This window comes from Corythoichthys intestinalis, chromosome 20 (assembly GCF_030265065.1).
Source record: "Corythoichthys intestinalis isolate RoL2023-P3 chromosome 20, ASM3026506v1, whole genome shotgun sequence".
NCBI classification, from domain to species: Eukaryota; Metazoa; Chordata; class Actinopteri; order Syngnathiformes; family Syngnathidae; genus Corythoichthys; species Corythoichthys intestinalis.
This window is the reverse complement of record NC_080414.1, coordinates 1408778-1433955: the sequence shown is the minus strand read 5'-3', so window position 1 is coordinate 1433955 and position 25178 is coordinate 1408778. Positions and strand designations below refer to the sequence as shown.

General features: G+C 38.8%; 1 protein-coding gene across 10 annotated transcripts in view; it reads right to left on the bottom strand.

The window, feature by feature from the left end:
- The window catches only part of LOC130908391 (protein zer-1 homolog), a 53417-nt gene that overhangs the window by 10994 nt on the left and 17245 nt on the right, over positions 1-25178 (bottom strand). For 5 of the 10 annotated variants that reach the window (XR_009061591.1, XR_009061589.1, XR_009061590.1 and 2 more), the window contains exons 5-14: positions 23945-24118; positions 23746-23860; positions 20739-20888; positions 20474-20662; positions 16483-16607; positions 10856-10988; positions 6488-6529; positions 6281-6400; positions 6085-6200; positions 1677-1862 (exon numbers count right to left, since the gene is read on the bottom strand). Coding sequence is in view for 4 of the 10 variants with exons in the window: in XM_057823780.1 (XP_057679763.1) it covers positions 1677-1862; positions 6085-6200; positions 6281-6400; positions 6488-6529; positions 10856-10988; positions 16483-16607; positions 20474-20662; positions 20739-20888; positions 23746-23860; positions 23945-24118 (1350 nt within the window). In the remaining 6 variants the exon portion in view is untranslated. The remainder of the gene's footprint in view (positions 1-1676; positions 1863-6084; positions 6201-6280; positions 6401-6487; positions 6530-10855; positions 10989-16482; positions 16608-20473; positions 20663-20738; positions 20889-23745; positions 23861-23944; positions 24119-25178) is intronic. The other 5 variants (XR_009061593.1, XR_009061592.1, XR_009061594.1 and 2 more) reach the window with 2 other exon arrangements.

The window sequence follows — 25178 nt, the reverse complement described above, 5'->3', positions numbered from 1 at the left end:
ATCCTGAAAATATAGGTGATTATCTCTGCATTTGGTGATTTTTGTGCATCTAGTGTAAAATCTGAGACTTTTATAGCCATTTTAAGTTGTGTTATGTGGGGCGCTGTTTGTAAAGCAGCACATGCCAAAAATTACGACAACATTTTCTCACATTTAGTGCCACGCAGTGTTAAAAATGTGGTGTGAAATGTTTAAATGTGTATTTTTACCTCGATATTGTTATTATCACAATAAATCATGCCCAAGAGCCGACTGCCACTGTTGAGTAGGTTTTATTCATTTTCAAGCAACGTAAACAAAGTCTGAGCTGCTCCAGCTTTTATTTTGTTACTTCCGGTCTCCGTTCATGTGAATTTGCATATTACGCTAAATATTTAGTTTCAACTGTTTCGAGAATTAAGATTTAAGTATAGTAGGGCTGTCAAACGATTAAAAATTTTAATCGAGTTAATCACAGCTTAAAAATGAATTAATCACAATTAATTGCAATTCAAACCATCGATAAAATATGCCATATTTTTCTGTAAATTATTGTTGGAATGGAAAGATAAGACACAAGACGGATATATACATTCAACATACTGTACATAAGTACCGCATTTGTGTATTATAACAATAAATCAGCAAGATGGCATTAACATTATTAACATTCTGTTAAAGCGATCCATGGATAGAAAGACTTGTAGTTCTTAAAAGATAAATGTTAGTACAAGGTATAGAAATTTTTATAATAAAACCTCTCTTAATGTTTTCGTTTTAATAAAATTTGTAAAAATTTCCATCAAAAAATAAACTAGTAGCCAGCCATTGTTGATGTTAATAATTACACAATGTTCATGGATGGTGCTGAAGCCCATAAAATCAGTCGCACCCAAGCGCCAGCAGAGGGCGACAAAACTCCAAAAAAAACACAAGTAACAAGTTGGCATTGCACTGTGCTGTCATTTTAATCTGTTTGAGCGGGGCATGTGCGTTAATTGCGTCAAATATTTTAACGTGATTCATTAAAAAAATGACCGCCCGTTAACGCGATCATTTTGACAGCCCTAAAATATAGTATTTAGATATAACATTTACATATAGGATTTATTATAAAATTCAGATTTGGGATATATTATTTCGGATATAAAATTCATAGATATATTTAGGATATAAATTTAAAAAATATACAGTATATATAGAGTATAAATTTAAGATTTACATTTAAGATTTAAATAAATATTTAGTTCTGGATTTAAACATTCAAGTCCAATACTTATTATTTAAAAATACTTAAGTTGCTAATTTTTAAATGTACAAAAAAAAGTGACATTTCACACCACATTTTTAACACTGCGTAGCGCTAAATGTGAGAAAATGTTGTCGTAATTTTGGGCATGTGCTGCTTGACAAACGGCGCCCCATACTGTTATATAAAAAAAATAATTAATTGGGATTTTATAAGGGAACGACTTTGATTTTTTTGATGCTGCTGCTCATGGAGACTCATATATGGCTCAGGTAGGTGCCTGTTTTGGTTTTAGGTCAGTAGCAGCTTTGGTTTGGAAAATAGGCCCCGTTTCCCATGTCAATAGGTTATGAAGTCTATGGTAGGTGTTCATTTTGGGCAAAGTCTAAATCTAAAAATCTAAACACTCCATCATATTAAAGATAACAAAAGGTCACCAGGGTGTCACCTGTAGTTGATGTCGACACGTCTTACGTTCCAGCTCTGGATGGCGTCCCGCATCTTGTGCATCACGGTGTCTCTTGATGGCTTTTTCATGGCCCAATGTTCTGGTCCACCAAACATGATGTGGGAAAGTAGACCACAGGCAAAGAATGAGGTTATCATCCCATGAGCCTCCCTGTCTAGTAGGTTACTGCCGTGTGAACGAGGGGAAACGGACAACAACATGACGATGGAATTAACATTTCTGAGAGGCATTTATTATTTCCCACTTGTAGTGAAAGGCATCAAAAAAAAAATTAAAAATAAAATAAAATAAATAAATAAAAAGAAAGGCACCGACAGAAATACAGACGTTGTACTTTCATGTCGAACAATAAAAGTTGACCCACAGACTTCATTACTATTGACGTGACACTTTGTTGTTATTAGCGCGAGAGCTTGAATCTTCATTTAGTAATAGTCGAAGGCGGCACAGTTATGTCAAAACCGGGTTTAAACTTGGATTTTAAAAGAACTATGAAAGCTGTAGCGCATAAAAAAAGGAAGGATTGTCTCAGGAGTGATTTGTTCCAGGATTCGAGGTAAATATGATCTTTTTCGTACCATGCGTGCATTTTGAAAGGTTGTGAAAAAAATCAATGGGAGAAATTAGCCGCTACTGTATTGGCATCATTCTCCGACATAAATACGTAAAATGCTCTTTCAACAAAAGTTTTACGACCATATCTTGAAAGGATTCAGTGATTGAAACATTTATTCGCAGGAATTTTCTTCTTTGTTTACACACGTAGGCAGCTTAAAGACGAGCCTGAAGCGGGATGCTTTGCTAAGAGTCTTTATTGCTCAAATTGCTGTGTCCAGCTCTCGTGCACTCTCTCTCTCTCTCTCTCTTGAATGAGCCGGAACGCGCGCAGCTCTTTATAATGTCTGTCACGTGACTGTGACGCAGCCGGTAACGCGCTCGGCCAAACAGACAAGTACAGTGGGTGAATTGTGTCCAACTAAGGGTCACCACAAGCCGCACATTTGCCATATTTACGTAAAATACATGCTACCTGCACAGTTTCTTTTGCTTTTAACCAAGAATCGAGACTGTTTTACGTTCATATAGTTGAATTTACGGATTTAAGCATTTATTCACAAGAATTTTTGCCAGAAAAGCTCTTGTTACGCCAGGCGGCCGCTAGCCTCATTCGCTAACAGAGTAGCATTGTACTTCGACAATATACGTAAAATAAACGCTAACTGCACACTTTTTTTGCTTTAAAACCAATAATCGAGACTGCTTTACATCCATATAGATGAAGAATTTGGGAATTTAAGCATTAATTCACAAGAATTTTCCCCAGAAAAGTTCTGTTTACGCCAGGCGGTCGCTAGCCTCTTTCGCTAACAGAGTAGCATTGTTCTTCGACAATATATGTAAAACGCTAACTGCACAGTTTCTTTGCTTTTAACCAGAAATTGAGACTGATTTACGTCCATTTCTATAAAGAATTCGGGGATTTAAGCATTTATTCGCAAGAATTTTCGCCAGAAAAGCTCTGTTTACGCCAGGCGGCCGCTAGCCTCTTTCGCTAGCAGAGTAGCATTGTTCTTCAACAATATATGTAAAATAAACGCTAACTGTACGGTTTTTTGCTTTTAACCAAGAATCGAGACTGCAAGAATTTTCGCCAGAAAAGCTGTTTACGCCAGGCGGCCGCAAGCCTCGTTCGCTAACAGAGTAGCATTGTTCTTCAACAATATATGGAATATGAACGCTAACTGCACTGTTTCTTTGCATTTAACCAAGAATCGAGACTGTCTTATGTTCATATCGTTGAATTCAGGGATTTAAGCATTTATTCCCAAGAATTTTCGCCAGAAAAGCTCGTTACGCCAGGCGGCCGCGAGCCTCGTTCACGAAAAGAGTAGCAATGTACTTCGACAATATACGTAAAATAAACGCTAACTGCTCGCTTTTTTTGCTTTAAAACCAATAATCGAGACTGCTATACATCCATATAGATCAGGGGTCTCAAACTCAATTTACCTGGGGGCCGCTGGAGGCAGAGTCTGGGTGAGGGTGGGCCGCATAAGGGATTCCACAAAAAACAAGTTAAAAAAAGTCCTCAAATGTCATTAACAGTTTTAATGATTTCTTCTGAACATGAAGTGTCCTGAACGTGAATGGAACATTGAGTGAAAATCATGAACGGTTCTTCTGAACATGGCTTCTGTTGCCTACTCCTTGCTGCCATAGACTTGACAGCGCTTCTTCTCACAAATCTGAACCACATTTGGCTTGAGAGAGGAAGCAGTTGAGACCCTCAGTATGGCTTGAAGATGATCATCACTAAGTCTGGACCTGTACTTGGACTTATTGAAGTTCAAGGTGGAGAAGAACTTTTCACACAAATATGTGCTGCCAAAAAGGCACATGGTCCGCTTGAACATTCGGCCCTCGGAGGTCCACTTTCTCCGCGGGCCACACTAATATTATACTTTCATATTAAGGTGCGGGCCACAAAATATTGTACTGCGGGCCGCACTTGGCCCCCGGGCCGCGAGTCTGAGACCCCTGATATAGATGAAGAATTTGGGAATTTAAGCATTAATTCACAAGAATTTTGTCAGAAAAGTTCTGTTTACGCCAGGCGGCCGCTAGCCTCTTTCGGTAACAGAGTAGCATTGTTCTTCGACAATATATGTAAAACGCTAACTGCACAGTTTCTTTGCTTTTAACCAGAAATTGAGACTGATTTACGTCCATTTCTATAAAGAATTCGGGGATTTAAGCATTTATTCGCAAGAATTTTCGCCAGAAAAGCTCTGTTTACGCCAAGCGGCCGCTAGCCTCTTTCGCTAGCAGAGTAGCATTGTTCTTCAACAATATATTGTGGTGACCCTTTGTTTGACACAATTCACCCACAGTACTTGAGTGTCCATTTGGCCGTGCGCGTTACCGACTACGTCAGTCACGTGACACACACTTAGAGCCGCGCGTGTTCCGGCTCATTTAGAGAGTTCGAGAGAGTTCACAGTGAGTGCAGCAGAGCTACTAGCTGGACACAGTAGCACGAGCTAACAGAACGCATCCCGCTTCACTGGATCACGTCAGGGTCACCAGTCGAACAGGCTTCTGCAGAGGTTGCTGATGACAATCATTTGATTCAGGTGTGTTAGGGGAGAGAGACGTGGAAAACACGACAGGAAAAGTGGCACCGAGGTCCGGATTTAGTCAACGCTGATATCGTGTATAATGATTATAAAGGTCTATTCTATTGTATTCTATTCTATAATAAGTTGTGATTGTATATAGAATTTATTAATAATGTAGTCATTAGGGCTGTCAAAATTATCGCGTTAACGGGCGGTAATTCATTTTTAAAAATTATTCACGTTAAAATATTTGACGCAATTAACGCACATGCGTTATGGAGTTTTTCTGCCCTCTGCTGGCGCTTGGGTGCGACTGATTTTATAGGCTTCAGCACCCATGAGCATTGTGTAAGTAATTATTGACATCAACAATGGTGGGCTACTAGTTTATTTTTTGATGGAAAATTTTACAAATTTTATTAAAACGAAAACATTAAGAGGGGTTTTAATATAACATTTCTATAACTTGTAGTTCTTAAAAGATAAATGTTAGTACAAGTCTTTCTATCCATGGATCACTTTAACAGAATGTTAATAATGTTAAAGCCATCTTGTTGATGTATTGTTATAATAAACAAATACAGTCCTTATGTACCGTATGTTGAATGTATATATCCATCTTGTGTCTTATCTTTCCATTCCAAAAATAATTTACAGAAAAATATGGCATATTTTATAGATGGTTTGAATTGCGATTAATTATGATTAATTTTTAAGCTGTAATTAAGTCGATTAAATTTTTTAATTGTTTGACAGCCCTAGTATTTATATATTATTGATTCCGCATGTTTTCCTCAAGTATTAAGTGTCCGATGTTAAATTGAGTGAATTATTAGCTGTTGAAAACGTAAATAAAGTTATTTGGAAAAAAAAAAAATAAAGTTGCTATTTTGGTCAAAAACTTCTGTGAAATGTTAAATATTGCTATTGAGCCTGAAAATATATGTGATTATCGCTGGATTTGGTGATTTTTGTGCATCTAGTGTAAAATCTGAGAATTTTATAGCCGTTTTAAGTTGTGTTATACTTATATATAAAGAATTAATAGAGATTTTACAAGGGAAGGACTTTGAATTTTTTGGATGCCGCTGCTCATGGAGACTCATATATGGTGCCTGTTTTGGTTTTAGGTCAGTAGCAGCTTTGGTTTTGAAAATATGTAAAGTTTTTGAAAATAGGCCCCCTACAATCGGCCCCGTTTCCCGTGTCATGTCAATAGGTTATGAAGTCCATGGTTGACAGCTATTTGTGCTTCAGCAATGTGTCACCTGAGAAAATTGATGAACTGTGGCGTGACATGCTGCGGTCGTAGTGCTTTGACCATGACAACATTAATCAGGACGTCCATCATGTTGCGATGCAGCTCCTTCCAACTTGGAAACTTCTGGATTGAAGTTTTAGAAGAGAAGTGGCGTTAATTGTACAAGTGACTTTGGAAGTCTGTGACTGTCACAACAAACTCACTCTATAAAGGTCCATGAAGAGCCTCACTCCCTGACAATCGAGGAACATTTGACAAATGTATGGGCTCTCATTAGTAAGATGCTCCAGAGCTTCCCAAAATGGTTCAAAGGCGATGCACCACTGCGTAGAATAAAAATTCAAAGAATTTCAGCGAGCTTACAACTTGATTGCATAAACCCACATGTGCATTTTACTGAGGTCACTCACTGGTTCACGCTGCATGCATTTCCGTAAGAAGTTGAACATTCTCTGAGAATGGAGGATAAGAATGAGTTGATTGAGTTTACGCCAGGCGGCCGCTAGCCTCTTTCGCTAACAGAGTAGCATTGTTCTTCGACAATATACGTAAAATAAACGCTAACTGCACGCTTTTTTAGCTTTAAAACCAAGAATCGATATTGCTTTACGTTCATATAGATGAAGAATTTGGAAATTTAAGCATTTTTTCTAGGGCTGTCAAAATTATCCCGCGGTAATTAATTTTTTTAATTAATCACGTAAAAATATTTGACGCAATTAACGCACATGTCCCGCTCAGACAGTATTCTGCCTTTTGGTGAGTTTTACAGCAAGGCTTTTTGTGCTGTGTAACAGCAAACTCTTGTGGTCGCTTTGCGACATGGTTTATTGTTTTCTTGCCAGTTCATTATGGCTGCACGACGTCTCGGGCTGATAATGTTGTGCTTATATGATCCTTGGACAAGATTTGTCCGTAAGTATGGTTGTTGTAAAGAATGTACATATTATGTTAGTAAGCGAAATGTTATATTTTTTGTATGAGACGCTTTTTGTTTATGTTTAGTGAACCTGTATAGCGTGCTAAGCTAACGTTGTTGCTAATGCAATGCTTGTGTACTTTTTTTTTGTAGTTTTACGACGGTCTAAAGAGGACAATGGTTTGAGGCCATTTTATTAATAAATCAGATGAAAAAGGAAGAAGTCTAATTATTAAGGCGTCGTTCACTAGCTGTCTAGCTTTGGAAAAAGTAGACGCTTCGGAGTGAGGACAGCATAGACAGATTTAAATGACAGTAGAGTGAAATGCCCACTACAGTCCTTATGTACCGTATGTTGAATGTATATATATATATCCATCTTGTGTCTTATCTTTCCATTCCAACAATTTATTTTACAGAATATATATATATACTGTAATTTACAGAAAAATATGGCATATTTTATAGATGGTTTGAATTGCGATTAATTACGATTAATTAATTTTTAAGCTGTAATTAACTCCATTAAAAAATTTTAATTGTTTGACAGCCCTAATTTTAACGTGACGCATTATATAATAAATTAATTGCCGCCGTTATTGGGATATTTTTGATAACCCTACGTCAAGCCTAAACTAATGACACTGGATGAGTGTAAAATAATACGACTGTAACATTAAAAACAATAGGAAAACGATTTAATTAAAAAATATATATATTAAAAAAAGCATGGCCGATATTTTTTTGCCGATTCCGATACTTTGAAAATGACGTGATCGGACCCGATCGATTGGCTAATCAAATAGATAACCAAAGAACCCTCTCTGAGTTCTTCACAGAAAAAGGCCAGAAAATAAATAACACTACCGAGGGAAAAAAAAAATTCAAAAATGCTCTCTGGTATTGTTCAGGGGGCCGGACCAAATGTCGGGGCGGGCCGTATCCGGCCCGCGGGCCGTAGTTTGGGGACCTCTGTTAAAGTATTATTTACCAGTATATTGAAATGCATGCCTTTTAGTTTTTATGGGATTTTTTTTACGCTCAAGTGGGGGCGCACTTGCGCTTCCTCACGCGAAGAAGAACACGCTCACGTGAAGAAGAAATGCCGCATCCAAGCGAGTGAGCGAGTTAGTGAGGCAGGGAAACACTGCTACGACCCTACGTTCTTTGTTAATGTTTGTAAAATATCTACAGAGGCAACACCTGTATGTATCATCTTTTGTGTTGTTGTTGTGTGTTTCCACTCGCGATCGGACACTTAAATCCAGTTGTGTAGTGGTTTGAACGATGTGCTTGGGTGCGACTGATTTTATGGGTTTCAGCACCATGAGCATTGTGTAATTATTGACATCAACAATGGCGAGCTACGACTTTATTTATTGTTTGAAAATTTTACAAATTTTATTAAAACGAAAACATTAAGAGGGGTTTTAATATAAAATTTCTATAACTTGTACTAACATTTATCTTTGAAGATACTATAAGTCTTTCTACCCATGGATCGCTTTAACAGAATGTTAATAATGTTAATGCCATCTTGTTGATGTATTGTTATAATAAACAAATACAGTCCCTATGTACCGTATGTTGAATGTATATATCAGTCTTGTGTCTTATCTTTCCATTCCAACAATAATTTACAGAAAAAATATGGCAGATTTTAAAGATGGTTTGAATTGCGATTAATTCCGATTAATTAATTTTTAAGCTGTGATTAACTAAAATTAAAAATTTTAATTGTTTGATGGCCTTAATTATTAGCAATTGTTTCTACAAAATGGATAAGCGACATGACTTTTGTCAGGGACTGTGATGAAGGTAGGGGTGTGACAAAATATCGAAACTGTAGTATACAGTGTTGGGCACGTTACTTTAAAAAAGTAATTAGTTACATTACTCACTACTTCTTCCAAAAAGTAACTGAGTAACTGAATTACTCTATAGTAAAAGTAACTAGTTACCAGGGAAAGTAACTATTTCCGTTACTTTAAAAAGAACTTGTATGTCAAAGAATTTGAAATTTTCTGAGCAGTATTCGAGTCAGTGGAATAGAGAAGAACAGACAGGTAGTTAACTTGTTAGGTGCTTCAGCAGATTTGAATTGCTTACCACAGATGTCGACAAAAGCTTTGCCCCGGGACATAAATTACACATTGCATGCAGGTTCTTTCCTTTAATTTCGACAAACTTGAAGTACTGTCTATACCTCCACCTCCTAAAGGACAATTTTTCTTCTGAATGCTCTGCCATCCCGACCATGTGCATCTGTTTTGCGTGTGTGTGTTTGCCGCACGCGCTGTTCCGGTTTGCTTGTGAAATCACCGGCTCTGATTGGCTGACCACGACACATGACTCTAACCCTCTGCCAATCACAATCACTTCCATCGCATCTCTCGAGGGGCCGCATTTAGGTAGGCTCGTTTCCAGACAATTCACGTCACCTTCAAAGCGTCTGCCGTCCTCAAGATGGAAGCAGAATTATTGCTGGCTGAACGAGGCTAGCATCAGGTGTAGCAAACACAGAAACGTTACCAAACTTTGGAAAGCATTGTCTTATTGAAGGAGCAGGGACAAACACCTTGGAGTCAGAAGTACGTGCGCTATTCTCGAACCTGAACCCACCCAAAGTCTTGGATGACAAATCAACAGAGCAGAGAGTGACACGGCCGGTAGTTTCTTCAATTTATTCAGAGTAAGTAACGCACCGCTTTTGACCGTCAGTAACAGTAACGGCGTTGTAACGGCGGAAAAAGTAATTAGTTAGATTACCCCGTTACTGAAAAAATAACGCTGTTATGTAACGGCCTTATTCCCAACACTGATATATCGTGATACTATTTATCCCAAAAGATTATCGATATGCTCCTGCCAAAAATCAAGATATCGTTTTAAATAGGAGTTGAGATCTTGGCTATTTACAGGCCATGACATTGACTGGATGATTCTTTCTCCAAGGAATTCTTGAACAGTTTTAGCTCTGTGGCTTGATGCATTGTCATCTTGGAATATGACATATTTTCAATTGAAGGGATAAGAAAGCTGTCTAAAATTTCAATGTAAATTTGTGCATCTATTGAAGATTTAACCACAGCCATCTTCCCAGTGCCTTTGCCTGATATGCAGCCCTATATCATCAAGGACTGAGGGGAATTTTGATGTTTTCTTCAGGCAGTCATCTTTGTAAATCTCACTGGAACGACACCAAACAAAAGTTCCAGCATCATCACCTTGTCAAGAATCTGCATTGGACAAGGTGTCAAGAGTCAAAAATCTGCATTGGACAGGGTGACGATGCTGAACTTTTGTTTAGTGCTGTTCCAGTGAGACCTTAAATGGCCCAACATGAACTAAGTGCCTGGCATTGACTGCCACTGACAGCCATAGACGTTCAATCCGTTTGAAGTGGGAGGGATGGCAGCGAATGAACGAATGCCACCCTCCCAGTTCAAATGGATTGGACGTCTACTAGTGATAAACTCATTCCAATTCACACAAGAAGCTTGTTTTTCTGTTAATTAGTTGTTTGTAGAATATCCTAGAATGATTTCCCGACCAATGTATCGATAGTCGTTGTATCGCCATATCGTCAGATCATCGTTATCGTGAGCTTTGTATCGTGAATCGTATCGTATCGTGAGGTTCCCACTCCTAAATGAAGGCGCGCTTTACATTTAATTGCCTAATTTGTTCCAGGTTTACCATACTGAATCATTTTTGTGAAAAGACGTGAAATCTTCACGTCTTTTAGAAGAATGAATGTGTCGTGCTTTTGTATCTTGAGGTACCTCCACTCTATTGGTGATTATTTCAGAGTGAAAAAGGTAAAGAAGACATTTGAAAAACCTCGGTTTGATGTTACCTGAACAAATCCAATCTTTCCCAGAGCTTCCTTATGGTGGTTGTCAGCCAAAGAGGCTAAGTCTGCGCAGCAACGCGCAGCTTTCCCCGGTATTACGCGAGCCTGTTGCCATTCTTGGCAACTTTGTGGAGGCCTGGGGAAAATCATTGAGAGGGTTGTTGAATGAATGAATGAATGGAATTTTATTGTCATCATCATCGGTATCATTGACAATCACAAAATGTGATATGATTTGCCCGAAGGAACCGAAGAAGACGACAAAGGCGGACGGGATGAAGCGTATGCTTATCAGTTTCCAGTCCCCCATACAACTAAAGACGCACATTCAGGCATGGAACATACATCAAAACTGTAAAATAACACAGTCAACAATCTGGGTTTAGTAACTAAGCGTCCAGTCAAGCAGCTCGATTAATTTCACGGCATACAAGGTTATGACTTTGTCATGTCCCTGACATTTTTGCATCTGTCTGCTGTGGAACATTTTGTTGTGGCTACAGTTGTGGTCAAAAGTTTACATACACTTGTGAAGAACATAATGTCATGGCTCCCTTGAGTTTCCAGTTATTTCTACAACTCTGATTTTTCTCTGATAGAGTGATTGGAAACGATACTTCTTTGTCACAAAAAACATTCATGAAGTTTGGTTCTTTTATGACTTTATTATGGGTGAACAGAAAAAAGTGATCAAATCAGCTGGGTCAAAAATATACATACAGCAGCGCTAATATTTCGTAACATGTCCCTTGGCCATTTTCACTTCAATTAGGCGCTTTTGGTAGCCATCCACAAGCTTCTGGCAAGCTTATGGTTGAATCTTTGACCGCTCCTCTTGACAGAATTGGTGCAGTTCAGTTCAATTTGATGGCTTTCTGACATGGACTTGTTTCTTCAGCATTGTCCATAAGTTCTCAATGGGACTTTGGGAAGGCCATTCGAAAACCTTAATTCTAGCCTGATTTAGCTATTCCATTACCACTTCTGATGTGTGTTTGGGGTCATTGTCCTGTTGGAACACCCAATTGCGCCCAAGACCCAATCTTCGAGCTGATGACGTTAGGTTATCTTGAAGAATTTGGGGGTAATCCTCCTTCTTCATTATCCCATTTACTCTCTGTAAAGCACCAGTTCCATTGGCAGCAAAACAGCCCCACAGCATAATACGACCACCACCGTGCTTGACGGTAGGCATGGTGTACTTTGGGTTAAAGGCCTCACCTTTTCTCCTCCAAACATATTGCTGGGCATTGTGGCCAAACAGCTGGATTTTTGTTTCGTCTGACCACAGAACTTTCCTCCAGAAGGTCTTATCTTTGTCCATGTGATCAGCAGCAAACTTCAGTCGAGCCTTAAGGTGCCGCTTTTGGAGCAAGGGCACGGCAGCGTCTCAGTCCATGGAGATGCAAAACACGCTTGACTGTGGACACTGACACCTGTGTTCCAGCAGCTTCAAATTCTTGGCAGATCTGCTTTTTGGTGATTCTCGGTTGAATCTTCACCCTCCTGACCAATTTTCTCTCAGCAGCAGGTGATAGCTTGTATTTTCTTCCTGATCGTGGCAGTGACAAAACAGTGCCATGCACTTTATACTTACAATTGTTTGCACTGTTGCTCTTGGGACCTGCAGCTGCTTTGAAATGGCTCCAAGTGACTTTCCTGACTTGTTCAAGTCAATGATTGTTCAAGTCAATAATCACTCGTGTTGCTGTATGTATATTTTTGACCCAGCAGATTTGATCACTTTTTCTGTTAACCCATAATAAAGTCATAAAAGAACCAAACTTCATGAATCTTTTTTGTGACAATGAAGTATCTGTTCCAATGACTCTATCGGAGAAAAATCAGATTTGTAGAAATAACTGGAAACTCAAGAGAGCCATGACATTATGTTCTTCACAAGTGTATGTAAACTTTTGACCACAACTGTATGTGTGTGACATGTTATCACAGCTGGTGTGAGTAGCGACTCAAAATGCTTTTCTTATAAGTCTCTTAAAAGGATACATTGCTGAGGTGTACATGGTGGCAACAATTGGCGCACACAAGGTCACTGTAACAGTTTCATCAGACATGAATGCATGAGAAAATCAAACAACGTGCTGTACATATTCTATCCTAAAATTAATGTCTCCACAACGAAAACATGCTTATTATTCGTTTTATACAGTATCTTTTCCTTATACTCAGTAAACTAGACATTTGAATCAGGAGCTTGGTAGACACAGCAGATAATTATGTTTTTACAATTGGGGATTAGGAGTTCAATTGTAATACATTCCAGGAGATTGTCAACCATAATTGCAACACCCCCCTCCCCCTTAGATGCCCGATACATTTGTGTCATGTTATATCCGTGCAAATTAAAGTCAGAGCCTTTGTTTTCTTTAGTAGATAATCCTTAATGTGTTCAAGATTCTTGTAGAGACTCCTGCCGTTGATAAGTTTCATCTTACCGTCCACATCCACGAGTTGTTATACTGGTCGGCTGTGTAGTATTTACAGTTATCCAGCTATTGCAGTCAGTTGGTCAAGACTCGTAATAGCTTTAATCTTCATATCTTGCGTCTTGACAAGGATCCTGCAATCCGAGACCCAGGTGTTGGCTATTTTCCCAGCATTTTTTGAGTTGACGTGCTTTTCTTGCAATTTCGGCATTTCGGCGAGTCAAGTTGTCTCTCAAAAAAAATTTCGACCCTGGTTAAGCAGGGCAGTCTTGGTCTTGTGGTCTGCCAGCTTCATGAGCACCGTCGCCGTTCCTCTCCCCCCATATGGGAGCAGAAGGCAGCGACGGATGTCCAGCGGTTCCATGTTTATTCCATACTCTTTCAGCTTAGCAATTGCCAGTTGCGCCACGGTGTCCCCTGGGCCAGGCGTCAGTTGTAATCCAGAAATGATGAGCTCATTTGCGCGTCGCCAGAATTTCCAGCCTCTTGATGCGAACATCTCTCTCCTGGACCGCCTGCTTGAGTTTCTCGTTTTCAGCGCGAATTAAATGGAGCTCTCTAAAGATTTCTTGACTCTGGTTTTGAATCAAGCCAGTCAAGGAGACCTCCAACTTCTGTATGGAGGATTTCATTTCATCCAAGACTCCGGGTTTCAAATTCTTTGGAGCCATACTGGGAGTCGAGCTTGCTGGCCCTGAGCACTTATCGATATTGTTGTTGAACGGATCCAGGCTTTTATCATGCGACACAATCTTTTGAACTCAGTTCAGTCCGGATTTTTGCCACAACACAGCACCGAGACCAACGTCCTAAATGATATTGGTCGGAATACTGACATATCATCTGTTCTGCTACTATTGGATCTCAGTGCCGCATTCCACACATATGATCCCGACATTCTACTCGAGAGATTGGAACGGTGGTTAAGGCTTACCGACACTGTTCTTCAATGGTTCACTTCTTAACACTGGAAGTCCAGGTTTTTTTTTTTTCCAATCTGAAAGGTGTCAAATGACGCCAATACCAAACTGACTACTTTGCTTTGTCAAACCATAGACCACTCAAACAAGCAATCAAGCAGCCTTGGTGTGAAGGAGGGTTTTCACTCTGGACAGCTTCAATTAGCATCTTGAATATGTGCAAATCCAGACTTGTTAACTCCTGGGTTAGTGTAAAAATGATAAGAGGGCCATGTGGCATGAAACTAAGACTAGCATCCAGAACTGTGGCGAAACCAGACTGTCAACATTATAGAAAATTGAGTGTTAGAGCCTCTGGGACAAATCCCATCAAGCACCTTTACTTTGTCTTGACAAATCAACATTCAGAAGTCAAGGTTCAGTTTATTATGTTGAAGCACACAATGACCAAAGAACTTTCCACAGCATCTCAAACAGCTTTTTTGTCTCTGCAAACACAAGCTTCAGTATGCAGTATATGTAAAAAGGTTGTCCGCCCGATTGCCTGCCTGAGCGGTCAACTGTCCGACAAAGGTAAGGCAGCCCTGCAAACACTCAAGATGCTAATTGGAGCAATCCAAATCTGAGGTTTAGTGAGTGTGACTAATGAGCACCTCAATGCTCACAAAAGACATGCTGATTAGAGTCAGATGACCTTTCTCTGATAACAAAAGTTAGTGGATCCACCCTAGGTAGTTCTAGTGTTAATTACATGATAGGGATTACTTTGTGTCGATCAGAAAGCATCAGTCAGAAGAACCCAAATTCAAATTCCTTCTTTTTGCAGGTTCGACAAATGACTGTTGGTGACCTTGGCTGTTTCCTGCCATTTTTGGGCCAGAAAATGTCATGATCATGTTTGAATTTATTCTATGTAGGGCTGCAACTATCGATTACGTTAGTAGTCGATTAATCTATCAACTAGTTAGTTCGAATAATCGAGTCATCGGATTAGGAACATTTAATGCGAGTTTATATGCTTATATGCGAGTGATAATGAGTTAAAACAGGTGTCATTAATACAGGTAACGGTTGGAGCCTCGTTAGAAGAAGTTAGACCTCTTTGACAGCTAGAATTCTTGCTCGTTTGTAGGTGACCAAATACTTATTTTCCACTCTAATTTGGAAATAAATTCTATAAAAATTAGGGCTGTCAAAATTATCGCGTTAACGGGCATCAATTAATTTTTTTAATTAATCACGTTAAAATATTTGACGCAAATAACTCAGATGCCCCGCTCAGAGAGATTTAAATGACAGTACACAGTGAAACGTTCACTTGTTGTGTTTTATGGAGTTTTGCCGCCCTCTGCTGGCGCTTGGGTGCGACTGATTTTATAGGCTTCAGCATCCATGAGCATTGTGTAAGTAATTATTGACATCAACAATGGCGGGCTACTAGTTTATTTTTTGATTGAAAATTTTACAAATGTTATTAAAACGAAAACATTAAGAGGGGTTTTAATATAAAATTTCTCTAACTTGTACTAACATTTTTTTTTTAAGAACTACAAGTCTTTCTATCCATGGATCGCTTTAACAGAATGTTAATAATGTTAATGCCATCTTGTTGATTTATTGTTATAATAAACAAATAGTCCTTATGTACCGTATGTTGAATGTATATATCCATCTTGTGTCTTATCTTTCCATTCCAACAATAATTTACTGAAAAATATGGCATATTTTATATATGGTTTGAATTGCGATTAATTGCGATTAATTACGATTAATTAATTTTTAAGCTGTAATTAACTCGATTAAATGGTTGAGGTTTACCCATGTTGACAATTACAGGCCTCTCTAATCTTTTCAAGTAGGAGAACTTGCACAATTGGGGGTTGACTAAATTCTTCTTTGCCCCACAATAGGTTTTCGTTTGTCTTAGAGATTTTACGATGAACTACCACTTGTGACTTCAGTGAACGAAAATATTTCAGTGCACTGATGTAGTTATTTACGGGTAATAATGCCACTGTTCAGGCTAAATTTACGTTGAAGAAGTGTGGGCCCCCCCAAAAAATGTAATGCCCCCCCCCCCCTTTAAATTTCTTTCTGCAGCCGGGTCTGTTGACAGGTATAATTTTATATCCTGTTTCAATCGTCTTTGTTTTCATTTTCTTTTGATTCAATGTGATTTTTACAAATCATTTTATCGCTGCTCTTGGATCTTTGTGTGATGTAAAGCACTTTGAATTGCGCTATACAAATAAATTTGCCTTGCCTTTCCTGATCCATCCATTCAGACTCCAGCAGTGTTAGCACCATGTGGTTGACGCGACTATACTGAAGCATCAGATCCTTGTTAGGACACCAGCTCACCAGAACAGATAAGCAACACTTTTGAACCTAGCCAGGATATGGGGATTAGACACAGTGGAGAGAAGAAAAAGCACACTTAGACTAGGTTCATACCGCAGGTCTTAATGCACAAATCCGATTTTTTTCTCATATCTATTTTTTTGGCGTGCCCGTTCAGACTGCCTTTGTCCATTGAACACGTAGTATGACGCATGCATGTTAACTAGCAGTCTGACACACACTGAGCAAACGACCTTGTTAAACCATGCTCTCAAAGGCGTACCGCACACTAGTTATTTTTAGACCGTGACGTCGCATCGTAAAGCAGAAGTGGGACATAATAGACCTGCCCTCGCATGGAAACAATGTTAATTCTGCTAACTAAATACTTATTTTCCACCATGATTTGCAAAGAAATTGTTTAAAAATCAAACAATTTGATTTTCTGTTTTTATTTTCCACATTCTGTCTCTCATGGTTGAGGTTTACCCATGTTGACAATTACAGGCCTCTCTAATATTTTCAAGTGGGACAACATGCACAATTACTGGTTGACAAGGGGTGAAAGTGGGCGGGAACGGTCAGGAACGCAGTTTCGGTATAAGATTCAGGGCCAGGACAGCTTCGGTGCTTTAATTCCAAAAATATGAGGGATGGCTTGGCTCAGTGGTAGAGTAGTTGTCCCCCAACCCAGAGGTTGTGGGTTCGATTCTCTGCCCTGATGAACTCGCCTAAGTATCCTTGAACAGCCCCACATTGCTCCTGGCACAAGTATGTAGATGGCGATATAGTGTCGAGCGCCTTGAAAGGTGGAAAAGCACCATAACACCAACTGTCAAAATTATCGCGTTAACGGGCGTTAATTAATTTTTTTACTTAATCACGTTAAAATATTTGACGCAATTAACGCACTAGGCCCGCTCAGACAGATTTAAATGTCAGAACAGTGAAAGGCCAACTTGTTAATTGTGTTTTATGGAGTTTTTCTGCCCTCTGCTGGCACTTGGGTGTGACTTGCAGATGTTATGTGGCGTAATGTGGCCCTCTGCTGGCGATTCAGTGCAGCTGATTATTTGGGTTTCGGCGCGCTTTTCTGACGTGATTATATGTCGACGCGAACTCACACTAATAGACAGTGCTATTCAGACCAGCTAACGTCCGCATCCAGTATTCAGTGGCAGTTCTCATAGCCTCATCACACTGTTTGTGTCTAATACATGCATCACTTGTGAGTTATATTCCTCCTTTGTTTATATTCATGAGCATTAGATAGTTATTGATGATGTGTATTTGAATTTGTTCACATATATGGTGAAATGCAGTTACATTGTTAGATGCTTGTGAGCTAATTGGCTAGTGCTCAAATGGACACGTGTGTGTACATTTTATGTTATTTTGTGATTTATGCAAGTTATTGACACATTGCCTTGTTATTTTCAGTTTTACAAAAATACAAGAAACGTGCTCCTGTCAAAAAGAGATGACTTCAGTAAAGCCCATGCAACTTTGCCACACCGTCTGATTTCTTTTTGGAACTTATGTTCGCTATCAGTCAATTTGTGTACTCACACACATTGAGGACAGAATAGGGCTACTAGTTTATTTTTTGATTGAAAATTTTACAAATTTTATCAAAACGAAAACATTAAGAGGCGTTTTAATATAACATTTCTATAACTTGTACTAATTTTCATCTTTGAAGAACTACAAGTCTTTCTATCCATGGATCACTTTAACAGAATGTTAATAATGTTAATGCAATCTTGTTGATTTATTGGTATAATAAACAAATACAGTCCTTATGTACCGTATGTTGAATGTATATATCCATCTTGTCTTATCTTTCCATTTCAACAATAATTTACAGAAAAATATGGCATATTTTATTGATGGTTTGAATTGCGATTAATTACGATTAATTAATTTTTAAGCTGTAATTAACTCAATTAAAAATTTTAATCGTTTGACAGCCCTTGTAAAAACAAAAAAAATACAAAGCTGCCACACATGTATTTCATCTCCAAGAAGTAAACAATCTACCAGCATCAGATTTACATACACAAGTGTTCACAACAAGCATAATAAAGTGCTTGTGTAGGGTAATCCGTTTCCACCGATATTTATTATTTATTTTATTCCACGGACGGCATGGAGGTTTCCCCGGCTGCTGCAGTTATCGGAGTCTGACGATGACGAGTCACGTCAATTTGCGAATGCACGCCGCAAAGCAAAACGCCTAGACTCATTTATCTGTTCAATTGGCTGACATACTGACATGTGATCAACAGAGATAGTTAGCTCTGATTGGTTCAAATGTGCATGTTTTCTGAAACAGCAAAAAAACAAACAAACAAACAAACAAAGCAAAACAAAATGGATCAAATCTTTCAGAGCAAGGAAAGAGTTAAGGTGGCCTTTTTATCCTATTTAGTTTTATTTGCTCTGATGGGGAGGTTCAGAACATTTTAGCTGCCAATGTGCACTTTGGACTTATATTTAGGGCTGCAGCTATTGATTATTTTAGTAGTCGATTAATCGATGAACTATTTAGTTTGAATAATCGAGTAATCGGATGAGGAACATAAAAAATTAAAATACCTTAGCTGAGCCTCAAACGGCATTAAAGAAAAAAAAAAAAAAGAATCTAGGTAAAACAAATGAACAATTGGCTAACTTACATAGTAAATGTCCGCTAGCTTAAATGCTATAAAATACTTCTTTTTTTTTTTTAATTTATCCAGTGCTCTAAACAAATGGTTCAGACACATATTCCCAACAAAATTGGCTAAATATACCTTTAAAATAAAATACGAATGCATTAAAAAAACATTAGCTCAAGCAAAAACTCAGCTTATGTTGGTCTAAACAGGGAGCAGATGGATTCAGCCATGTGATTGAGGCAGACTAGAGGGCAGTGTATCCACCCAAATCAATAAAACTAAAGGCAAACACTTTCAAAACAAACCATTACAGTGCCACTTTAATTAAACGAATACTCGAAGCAGCAAAATTTGATTCGAATATTTTTTTTTCTAATCGAATACTCGAGTTCATCGATTAATCGTTGCAGCACTACTTATATTTGTTCATTTATGTTAGGGTACTTATTCATTTCCTTGATTTAAAAAAGTCAATGTTTGCACAATCTTCAAAATATATTCCATTTCACTCTGCGTAATATAAGTCATTTGTACGTATTTTTCTGAATGTATGTTACTTATATCTATTATTAAATAACAAAAAGTAAATGTTTACATAATCTTCAATTTTAATATACATCCTCTGTTTTTAAATAGTTAAAATTGAGATTTGGCATTTAGTATGTGAGGAAATGAGAGAAAATAAAAATTAGGAGATGGGGCTTGGGGGTTTAGCTGTTTTTTGTTAACTTTTATTTAGCAAATCATTGAAAAAAAATACAATTTTGAATGAAACCCCCCCCCAAAAATAAATAAATAAATAAAATTTCTGGCTCTGTGGCGACCTTCTCGTCGGGGAGTTCTGGCAAGAGATTCTAACCACTTTCACCCCTGGTGGTTGACTAAATACTTATTTGCCCCACTGTAATTCTTTTTTTTTTTTTTTCAAGCTTTTTATCGGACTTTGTTCTACATCATGAAATGTCTGAGTGAGTGCTCGTCCGAGACTGGTGATTCCATACTTTTCGCTAGGGGTTGTAACACAGCAAGCTGTGATGTGATTATTGTTGCGACGTCTCATTAATGAAACAGCCACTGCCGGCAATACAAAAAGTCTAAAATGTAGAATAAAGAGGAAAAATGTAACGACTAGTGTAGCCCAAAATAGCGGAATAACGTTTCTTCTTCACAAATTTACTCAAGTAAAATGGCTTTGTAAAACTACTCTCAGAAGTACATTATTGTCAAAAGGTTATGTAACGTGTTACTACCCACCTCTGGGTCCTGGTACGGCTCCATTCCATTTAAAATAAGTCGAACGATCTCTTGGCGAAGCCTCACACTTAGGTCACTTTGACAGTCTCTTTCCCAGTCTGCTGAACATACCAGCATTTTGAGGGCAGAGTTACCCATCACCTGGATGTTCTTATCATATTTATGGCACTTCAATGCTGCTACAAGAAGCTGAAACAAGACTTTTTTTTGTCAGTGTTCATTTTTTTAAAAATAGTCAACATCAATTTTTAATAAGGTCCTATACCGGGACCGCCCGGCACAGCGGGAAAACTGCTTCCTGGGTTTGAAGTCTGAGAAATATTCTGTTGAGGGCAATGTAGGCCAATACGGGGTGAAACTCAGTGTAAGCTTCAATAGCATTCAGGAGTTGGTCTTCGTTCTTTGATCCAGTCACCTGAAAATACACCACAACTAAATAATTGAGAACATAGGCGGAGTTTGACTTTTGGGGCAGGAGGGGCACAACATGTTGATGACCCAAAAACAGTGTCAGCAATAAAATTAACTTACAAAAATATTTATAATAATAAGTTGACAATGAGCGTTTTTTCTCTCTCCATCATTCTTGAGGGGAATTCTAAATCAGGCTGCTTAGGCAATACTTTTCGCCAAGATCGTCATCCATTGAATATGGTACACCCGTGGGTGTCGTGCCAATGTAGTTACCCCAGTCAAAAATTTTATCCTCTGGGCGGAGCCATATGGAGGTAGATTTGTGTCTTTATTATTCAACCCAAAAAATGTTGCTGCGATATAAAAGAAAAAAATGTGTTTGAATGCAAAAATAAATGTGAAACTCAAAAAACAAAACAAAAAATGCATGTGAAAGCTATTTTTCCATTATTTTTTTTTTTTTTTTTTTTTTTTTTAATTGAAGTAACTTTATTGATTGAAGTAATGTTGATTTGTTTTTGGGCCACATTTTAGCTGGGACATTTTTTGCTTTTAATTATTCAATCAAAAAATAAGTTGCTTCAAAAAAAAAAAAAAAAAATAGACTTTCAAAGAGAAAATCACTTCAATCAAAAAAAGAAAATTTCCAACCATAGAAAAAGTTTTTGAATGTGAAAAAATATTTGTGTCTAAATCATTCAATCCCCCCAAAAAATTCAATCGAAAAAATATATTTTCTATCAAAGAAAAAAAAATCATTTTTCAAAATATTTTTATCTAACATATACAGTATATGTATATATTAGGGTGAGGGAAGTCTGGGCTTCCCTGTCAAAGCTGCTGCCCCTGCGACCCGACCCCGGAACACGCGGAAGATGATGGATGGATGGATGGATGGATGGATGGATAGATGGATGGAAGATAGGGCCATCTGCGCGGCTCTCTCCAGGGCAAGGGAGGGGTGGGGTAAGGGTGTTCGGGAAAGGTAAAGGAAATTGTCATCGAATTAAGTCGAATAAGAATTTAATATGTCCAAATACAGTTGGTCTCCAGTCAAATTCGTGCTCCTCACGGCTAGGCGAGACCTCAGGTCCCTTAAGTCATTGCCAGTAGTCGCGGTGGCCCTCAACAGTTCAGTCACCCAGAAGGTTCCGTCACCTGTCGCAAGGTAGCGTCCACTTTTCTCCATCCTTCCTCGGATTTTATAGGTGAAACATGGTCATATAACAAGGGTCGCCATGCAGAAATCGCAGACTTCAAGGAGTGGTCGAGGTTTTCTTTTTCACATACTGTATCTACTCTTATAAACATTTTTTTTTTTCAAATTTTTTTTGGTTTGGATCGATTATTTATCATCTAACATATCGGAGAAAATGCGACAGTAACAAAAAAAAAAAAATACAATTAAGCGATAGTTTCGAGGTAAATATCCGTGACTTTTTTACGGACACCATTTTTTTCACTGTAACGTAATTTGTGTAAATGTTTAAAAAAATGCAAGTGAATTTTTTTTTTAAAGTCACTTTTTTTCAATGAATGATTCTAAGCTAAAAAGGACAGACTTTTTGTACAATGAATATAATTAATTACCTTCGTTTTATGGCTGGGTTGAAACAAAAGCGGTTGCGCGACATTAGTAAACGGGGGTTTTCAGGGTAAAACAGACAAAAATAGTTCGGGGGCTTAATGTGCCATGAATTTTTTATGGCAGCATATAGACATATTGTTCTATCAAAGACAACAGTTGTTTTGGCTTAAAATACAGCAGTTTCTTTTAAAGAGGAGTACAAGAGCAGAAACTGATTTTCAGTGTTGTGTTTTCCGCCATATCCGTCAACCAATACTCGTCCTAAAATTTTTAGAGTTTTCGTCAACTAAGACTAGACTAAAACTAACACATTTATAAATGACTAAAATAACACTAAAAAGTGTTTTCGTCCAAAAGACTAAAATTAAAAGGGCTGCCCAAGACAACACTGATTTAAAGGCATTCTCCTCCCTTCAGTATGATGGGGAAAATATTATGTGACCTGAAGTGAATTAGCACATTATGCCTTATGATAAATTCAATCTGGGTCAAAGGGCGGAATGATGGGAGAAAATATTATGTGATGCCTTAACATTAGCACATTATGCCTTAGTGATGTATGATTGCCTGTGACATTGTCTTTCACGTTGGGTTCCATAGTTAGGAGGGAAACTCACGAGATAACTTGTTTTGCACCATAGTACGCGCTTGGGTTGGATAGTTAGGAGGGAATCTCACGAGATAAGTTGTTTTGCACCATAGTACGCACTTGAGTTCCATAGTTAGAGGGAATCTCACGAAATAACTTAAATAAACAATCTACTTTAACCGCTGGGAGCCTCAACTGGGGGAGGAATCTCATACCCCTGGAGTCTCATGAGTTCAGGTGGTGCGTTTTCATGGGGGCGAGGAGTAGCCACCCGCGTCCCCGCGTCAGACGTGCCTATAAGAGTCAGGAGATTCCCGAACCCCCCCGAAGTCTGCCAGAGGATTACGTACGGGTCGCTTGGCTTTGTTCCTTTGCCGCTTTGCTGGAACGTTGGCTCCCCGCTCATTTGTCAACGGTAAGTGATTTTCATTGTTAAGGAACAGTTTGTTATGCTGTAACGGTAACGCGGGGATTGTGGGATTGACAAACTAGATCTAATGTCATCGTTACCACTTGTTATGCTTGTTCTTGATACTTGTTGCTTGCTCTTGTGGGATTGTAATCAATAAACTTCATTTATTTGCAATTTCTAATCAATAAAAATCGTATATTTTGCAAAAGTGTGCCCGTTGCTGACTCACTGCGAACCTGGAAATTTCGGAAAACACAGTACTACCGTACCTTATAAGCCGGGATGTGTGTCACTTCACAAAGGTTGGTGTCAAATAAGCCCAAAAACTGCAGGGGCCTCCTCAGCTCTCGGAAAGGGTAGATGCTGCTCTTGCACGGCTCAATACTAAAGAAGAAGAAGGGGGGGGGAAATCATGACAGAAAAGCTTATACATCCATTGTCCCTTTATTTGATACGTTATTTAACCACCTCGGTGGACCCATAGCTTCTTCCGAGTGCGGAACTGTGCAGTTCTCAATCGCGATGTGACCCGAAATGTCCAGTGAAACCAGATTGACCAGTCGCTGAACGATGGTCATCAGGATTTTTCCGGTCATCTGAAATTTGAAGGTCCTCTGACAACCCCGCGAGACATCCAGATGCCTGAGGAATTCCTGTTCATTAGTTATTGGTGGCTTATCCAGCGAATGGATAAATTTTGCAGCTCAACTAAGTTTGTTGGAATTACAAGTCCAGTGATGTGTTATTTGATCAATTCTTTGTCGAATATACAATGAAGCCCTTTGCAGACTGCCATCCGGTAAATTTGTGTTGAGTCGGTCGCCAACGATTCGTTCTTTTTGGAGAAACGAGACCCAACAAATCACCTTCTGCGCCGATTCGTTCTTAAGGAAGCTGGGACTTGCGTGAGAGGGCGTCGAGCGAGCGGCAGTGTCTGACATCGCGCACGACCAATCAGACGCCAGCAGGCAGGGGAGGGAGCGGAAAGGAGAATCGAGAGCATCTGTCACTTATTTCCACGTGTGGCCAATAAGCAGCCTACATGCAGGCAGGCAGGGGGCAAGACTGATACATCACTTCCCGTTCACTTACTCGGTCCTGCACACGTTACATGACTTCCCAGTCAGGCTAATGTAGGCTGTCTTTATCCCTATTAGCCTCAATGTAGCAATGCTAACATTTACAGTTTTTAATATAGATGTGTTTCCTTATTTTGTATGTCTGAACTTTAATTCTATAGCGTGTTGTTAACCAATAAACATCTGTGAATGAACTGGAGTCTCATATGCCATCAACACGCATGTGTACACGCACGCACAAATGCACGCGACGATAAGACGCAGCTATGAAAATGACCGCCCTCATTTTTATTGACCATGCGATAAATGGACTCATTGCATACCGCGACAGGCTTAGCAACTCCAACAAAACATGTCGTTAGTTAGATGCACTCACGATCTGCCAGCTTGTAATTGTATCGTGTCGTCTTCCAAAATTACAACTGGGTAACGGCGCTTTAGGTGTTCATTCACGGCCGACGTGCAGCTGAGCTTGGCATTGAAGGGAATAGGTACCGTTCTCCATATAATTGTTTGCATTAGTCTAACACATTCCTCTAACTATTAGGCTGTATTGGCTGAGCCAAAATTGTGTTGGTTCGTTCCACTGAAATGGATCTACGTGACCTCTGCATTGTAATTTA